At 40.8% G+C, this 7,197-nt stretch overlaps 1 protein-coding gene across 1 annotated transcript in view; it reads right to left on the reverse strand.

Annotated features, from left to right (window-relative positions):
* The window catches only part of TMEM26 (transmembrane protein 26), a 45,652-nt gene extending 38,862 nt beyond the window's left edge, over window positions 1–6,790 (reverse strand). The window contains exon 1 of the mRNA XM_029931734.1: window positions 6,482–6,790. Coding sequence (XP_029787594.1) covers window positions 6,482–6,672 — 191 coding nt within the window. The 5' untranslated portion in view covers window positions 6,673–6,790. The remainder of the gene's footprint in view (window positions 1–6,481) is intronic.
* Between the last annotated feature and the right edge of the window lie 407 nt (window positions 6,791–7,197).

The following is a 7,197-nucleotide window of genomic DNA, read 5'->3' on the forward strand; positions in this document are numbered from 1 at the left end:
AAACCTTGACAGAAAGGTGAATGTCTCATTGTTGGAAAATAAGTTAAACTGTTCAGATTTGTCCTGATGCTGTATGAAAATAATGGCACTGCCATGAGGAGGCGAAATACATGGAATTTAGAAGTCAGGATATATTGATACTGACTCATGAGAGCTGCCCACACCAATTTGCACTTTGTTTCTCTCCCTGTCAAATACAAAAAGTCACAAAATGTTATAACCTTAATTTTCAGTTCTAAATGTCTCAGTTGAACATACTCATGGATAAAGCGTGGACATCTCTTAATGGTTCAGTTTCCTGGGGGGGTCCCATTCTTTTAGAATTATTATTAATTATACAGACATAATTATTGCTTTGATCCAAGTCCATGGTGAAATAAAAGAAGAAAATATGACTTTTTCTTGGGAGTGAAGCATGATATTAATTCAAGTGAGGATAAGACTCTTCTTAAGTCATGACTCAGATCACAGTCATTTGCTGCTAACATTCAATGTGTGCCTCCAAAAAAGATGCAAATGTAAGTCATCCTTGTGCATTGGGCTCAAGGCTCAGGATATAAAATGTACACACAAACACATGTGAAGACAATGACTATTATAAAACTCTGGATACACATTGCAGACAGGGTTAATAAACCCAGTGCACAGTGGAAAGTGTTACTAGAATAACTAAAAAGCTAAAGCAGCGAGGTTTCAGGAAATCTGGACAGCAAGTGTAAACAATGAGAGAAATATTCTATCTCCTGGGAGAATATCCAGTGCCCAAGTTGGCCATCTAGAAATCACAGGGTCTCCTTCTAAACCCCTCTATTTCATCCTCTCTGATATCCAAAAAGATCAGCAGGAGAAGAGTGTTTTTACTTCCCAACTTTCTCGCTGGCATTTTTGTAAACAATTTTGATGAACAATTTATTGAACCCTACAGAATTACATCAAAGAATTTCTTCTACACTACCCAAGACTCTTCAAGATCAGGCTTTATATGATATCTGTCAAGTCTAGGTTTCCATTTCTGCCATTGAATCTTTCAAATACAATTGAGTATTCAAAACAGATTTCATTTTGTTTTTTATTTTTAACAAAATTGGTTTGAATTTGAAATCAGTTTAGGATAGAATCCCTTCTGATTCCTAATTCGTCTTCCCTGTTTTCAGTTGGGAGCCACCCAGGCATTTTCTAACACATGATGTTTCAAATGAGATATGGTAACAATATGAAATCTGGAAGGAATTTTTCTGTGGAGGCAAAGGACATGGGGAAGAGTGGGAATAAGAAAAAGTAGAAAAGAAAGCCAGTTTTATGTGTCTATTCTGGGGGTATGTCAGAAATGTCCCAGTGCACACTTAGCTCTTCCCTCTCTCTTTTTCATCTCGTTAGCTCTTCGCACACTGGCTCTTTCTTCTCTCTAGCAGACTCGGCTCAGATGCTGCCTCACCAGGGAGTCTCTGACCACCCATCAGAATCTTCCTCTGCTGCTTCACACCTCTGGAGCTGCTGGCACTCACCCTCCAGAGTTCTGATCACTCATTTGTTACCAATCAGTTCACTTGTTTATTGTTTCCTTCTTTATTTCCTGAGTCCCCTGACCAAATATGAGTTCCATCAGGGCAGGGTTTTACCCATTTTATTTACTTCCATATTCTTGACATTCAAACAGTGTCAAACATATATTAGCTGTTCCAGATACTTTTGCTGAATCAAGAATGATAAGGCTGTGTGCTTCCTCCAGAGAAATCTGCTCAAGTTTCCCTACCCTCACCTCCCTCAGGATGTCCTTTACCTACACAGCCTTTGCACTCCTGTCTCTTACCCATTTTTCCTGCTCCAGCTCAAACGCCATGATATCCCTTCTCCATGATACCCCCTCCCCAGTCCACTTCATCACATCTTTTCTCCTCTAAACTGTTGGACTCTTAATACCTCTGCTCCTTCAATTACTAGCAAAGTGATCCTAAATAGAATGATTCACAGCTCTGTGCCTCAGTTTCCTCTTCTAAAAATGAGGGAAAACAGAGAAACAGAAAATCATCGTAGCGACTGCCAGGGTCACATGAGATAATCTGTGTAAGACACTTGGAAGAGCCTGAACATCAACAAATGCTAAGTATTCATAATTATTCTTATTCCCACACATTTGAACACTTAATCAAAATACTACCCTTTATTTTAAAATCTCAAGTATGTTTGTTTTCTGTTTCTTCTGCTTATTCACACAGTGTCTAAGATAGTATCACATGTGCTTATTAGGTAACTCAACAAATAGACATTTGATGAAACTCAATGAAGGAAAAAGGAAAGAGAGATAATGAAGAAAGGTGACCAAATAAGTGAAGTATTTTATTAACTCAATTATATTTACCTTATATGCTTGAAATTCTGATGAAGAAAGCTCAGTACTTAAAATTCTGTACTTTTACCAATAAACTCAACATAGATTTCTATTTATTCTTAGGTTGGAAAATAAGTTAAATTATTAGGCACCACCTGCTTTCAAGTGATCAGGCTTCAAACTTGTCACAATCTTGGTCACATCTCTAACCTCTGAAAAATACTTGATTGGTATTGGCAAAAAAAGAAACAGAAACACTGTCTTGTGCCTGACTTTACCTAAATGGTAATTCACGGATCTATTGGATTGTTAACTGGACCATACAAAATAAAATCAAGAAACAATAAAGCAAGTGATCCTAGTCTTCATCTTATAGAAATATAAATGAATACGCACATGAAATCAATAAATACCAGGTGAAAAGGAGCGAATTCCACAAGCACACATTTAATGGGCTTAACAAGGGATGTGTCTGTTGGCTGGCGCTCTCTATTCTATAGGATTCTAACACATTAAACTTGTCCAACTGTAAGTTATTAGTGTTGATGTAATGTTGCTGTCCCTGGATAGCTGAGCTCAGCAGTGCTTGCTCCACGTGTCCTTTCCAAAGGACAGCTAAAGAAACATTCTTTGGGCAAGTGTAATATGTTTGCTATGTTTTAGGAAACTTTGCTCACATTATCCTCTATAGCTCAATGTATCATTCCATGATTTCTGTAAGTGTGATTTACTTGGGGCCACCTGCAGATTTTAGTGAAAAAAAACAATGTTCAAAGTAGCTCAGAGAAGTCTAACAGGGGTTCATGGATCTGATGTTCCAGAAAAGAAATGTCCACCTCTTGTGTATACAGAGCTTAATCTACCATTCAGGCATTATTTGATTGGTTGATAGGGTTTAAGTATGGGAAGGTTTCATCTTCTTATTCTTCTTCGTGACTTATAAATGGATAATGTATTCTACTGATACAAAGAATAATTCTTTAACAAGTCTTTTAAAAATTTAGCCCTTAATATACATAACTCTGTAATTTTATTCTCCTGACAACATATCATAGACATCCATTTAGGTCAATAGCCAAACTCTAGCTAATTATTTTTAATACCAGTAAAATATATATAGTATGGGTATATTGCAATTTTTTAATCAGCCATGATAGATAATTGTCGTAACCCGGAGGCCGCCCCGTCCGCTTCCATCCCAAGCTGGGACGGCACTTGAGGGTGCCGCGGTGCCCTAGCTCTCCAGGCCTAGGCGCTCTCCTCCCCAGCTTAGATAATCAGGTTGTTTTTAGCTTTATTTTTTACTTATAAGATGGAAATTAATATGTTGTACACATATCTTTAAATATGAGTACTTTTGGTTCTATAGGATAGATTCTAAAATGTAAGACCAATAGATCAAAAAGTATTTAACATATAGATCTGCATGTAGATAAATGGATAGATAGATCTATAGAGATATAGACAGTGTCATAATATTTACTTATCTTTTTTATTTCATTGGTATTGATTTTTTGATGGAAACTGTTTCTTAACACTCAAGTATAACAAAAAATTATGCCTTACCTTACTCAGAAATCTTCAGCCCAGAAAAAAAATATGTCCCATATCAAATCTTTTTTAATTGTTACTATGTTATACCAGGGTTAATTGTCTATATTTTTCTATATTTTGTCAGCATTTTATCTTCTGACTTTTTTCATTATGACATAATAATGTGTGAGCTTTGTCCACTACAAAAATGACAACATTTGCAGAGTCATAGAACAAAGCATTTGGTAACATCAATAGAACAAAGCATTATCAATCACATTTCTATTTAGATCATTTACAAAGACTCGTTTGTTCCTGAAATTTTATAAACCAAATCTACTATTTTATTTGCTTATTTTCAAATATTAGTCTAGCTATGTAGCCAGCACAATTTTTCTGAATTAGTGCTATAATACATCATGGGACTGTGCTGAAATAAAGGTAAGAATATTTTTCTACTTTTTGATTCTGACCCAATGACTTTTTGGCCAGTCCCTCAAGTAAAATTGTTGGATTGGTACAGACAGAAAATGTGCCCAGTTGACACCAAGTGTTTTTTAATAAGAAGAAGAAGAAAAAGAAGAAAAACCCTAGGATCTAGGAAAAAAACATTCTTTTTTTATTTGTTGGCCATCAAATATATTATTTCATTTAATTTATAACAACCTATATGGATTTATAGATGAGGAAACTGAGGGTCAGAGAAGTTAAGTAACTTGGTTAATGCCTCAAAGCAAGTAAGCGGGAAAGCCCCAATTACTCCATTTTTCTTCTGATTGTGAGACCACATATGAATATAAGAATGTGTCCCCAGTTCTCTATTTAACTCTACATATTGATCACCCATTTTTGCCCCAATCTCTTTTCCTCTCTTAGTTGTAAGTTACATACTAGTCTGAATTAGCTGTCAATGATGGTATAGGCATGGAGGTAAAGTTCCAACTGGCTACAGTATTCCTATATAACTGGAGGGGAATTTTGACTTAACATGAGCTAAGGCCTCTGGTTTACTCTTTGAGCATGGTTACTCTTTAGGGTCTGTTGAGTTGGTCCCTCCTTCTAGGTTGACATTTCTCTCAGAAGCTGTGATGGTTGATGACAGGATTACCTTCCATGGAACACTTTTCAGTTGCAGACCTCATGTTCCTGTTATGGAAGGGATTTTCTACCATAGCATCTTAAAGCTGATCAGTAAAAACTAAATAAATCTCACATGACCTGCTGCATGAACACTTTTCTCTCCTTCTGTTTCTTTAACCCTAAGGGGGAAGCTAATGCCATTTTTTTTGAGATTTTTAAAAGGCACATTGGAAAGTACCTCAAATCTCTCCTGCTTAATAAGCTGTTCATAGTGAGAGAGAGGGGTAGTAGCATTCCAATCCTTATTTTGTTATATTAGGATTCTACTTGAATAATTTTCTCATTGGCAATTCTAGAAATTTTCAACAATGGAAAATTTAAGCAAGATTCACATCATCTTAAGAGCAACATATTCTCATCCTTGAACTGTCATGAAATACACAGCCTTTTGCAGTTTAACATATAAAACTATAAGGAAGGGCTTTCTCCCCCCCTTAATTCAGTGGCTAACTATAATGCCATTTTGTATGTAATTCCTGAATTGACTAATAATATTTTCTTGTAGGTTAGGAATTTTTAAAAAGTACTGGCATATATGAAGACTAGACTGACTGGTGGTTTTTGTTGTTATTTTGGTTTAGTTTTACTAATGTATAGCATACATTTTACTGAATTTTTTATGTGACAATAATTTTTACTGTTTTTAAAGATTAATATAGGAAGAGGCTTAACTTGGCGACTTTTGGGATAAAAACCTCTTGGGAGTGGAGGGATGGAGGTGCAAACTCTTTGTAAATGGCAAGATAATTTTTTTCCCAATCCTTCTATTTCCATTCAAGTCTTTGGGGAGCAAATAACACATCAAGCAAACAAGAGTCTGTAGTTCTGCAGGTTGAGGTTGAGTTTGAACCAGTCTTTGCTGGTCCCTCCACGAGCGTGGCAACCCTTCTTTGACAAGATGCACTTACCAATAACCAGGCTCCAAAGGAACCAGGGCACCTGAAGCGGGTGCCTAAACAGGGCTCTGTACTAAAGGAAGCGAAGCGGGACAAAAGTGCTTCGAGGGGCTTCTCGCCCTGGGAGACTGTTCGACGCACACTAACCCTCACAGAAGTCGCTGGGCATCCCCACACCTGCACGCGAATGCACACGCACACACCCCAAATTCAGAGAGCAGGGCACATGGACATCCCCCTTGCCCCACGACTCCCCAGCTCTGGAGCACCTTCTGCAGAGCAGGCAAGTGCCTCCTTTCTTTTTTCATATCTTCTTCCAAGTTACCAAACCTGAGACTGGTGACACTGGGCAGCGACTGAGCCTTCCCTGTGTAGCCGTGGGACCCCGAGATACTCCGGCGGGTCCCAGACGGATGCGCAAGCATCTCGTGCTCCCTGGAAGCTTCGGGCGAGGACAAAGAGGGTCCGAATCCAAGCGAGGAATCGGCGGGCTGCGGAGAGATGGGCTCCTGGGCTGCCTGCTAGGGGTAGGGAACAGTACCTCGGGACCCCGCGCGCCCTCCCTTTCCCGCGGTGCGCTCACCATTTGTAGCCTCTGCCGCGCTTGAACTTGAGGGTGAGCGCAGTCTCCAGAAAGAGCAAGAGGTTGAGCAGCGCGAGCAGCCAGTACAGCGGCTCCTTCTTCACCTCGGTCACTCGCCAGACCCCAACCAGCGAGTGCAGCAGGAACAGCAGCCGGGTGGCCAGGGCGTTGAGCAGGACCAGTCCCTCCATGCCGGCCGCGCGCTCTGCCCGCCGCCCCCCTCGGGAGCCCCGGAGCCCGCCAGTGGGCGGGAACGTGACAGCTCGAGCCCCGCGGCCGCCGCAGTCCCTCCTCAGCCTCCCGCGCCCGGAGAACGGGAGACCGCGGCTCGCCCCTCCCCCAAACTTCCTGAGAACTCCTGGAGAGGGGAGAATCTAAACCCAGCTTGTCTAGACCGCCAAGCTTTCCAGGAAGTCTGGGGCTGAGCTGCTGGGGCGCCGGGTCCGGGGCGTAATTCCCCAGCTCTGCCCACTCTCCTTTCAATCCCGGGAGTCCAGCTCTATCCCTGCCCTCAAGCCCACCTCACTCGCAGGGGGTTCCCCGAAACTTCCCGATTCCGAGGGCTGGAGTCAAGGTGCTATTACATAGGCGGAAAAGGGGAGGGGCACATCTGTAGCATCTCCTCCCTGGCTTTTCCACCGAAGTAATTTAATTCACTCACTCTTCTGCAGGAACGTGCTCTCACAGGGACTCTAAGCTGGAACCGAGGAGGGCCA

This window comes from Suricata suricatta, chromosome 2 (assembly GCF_006229205.1).
Source record: "Suricata suricatta isolate VVHF042 chromosome 2, meerkat_22Aug2017_6uvM2_HiC, whole genome shotgun sequence".
Taxonomy (NCBI): domain Eukaryota; kingdom Metazoa; phylum Chordata; class Mammalia; order Carnivora; family Herpestidae; genus Suricata; species Suricata suricatta.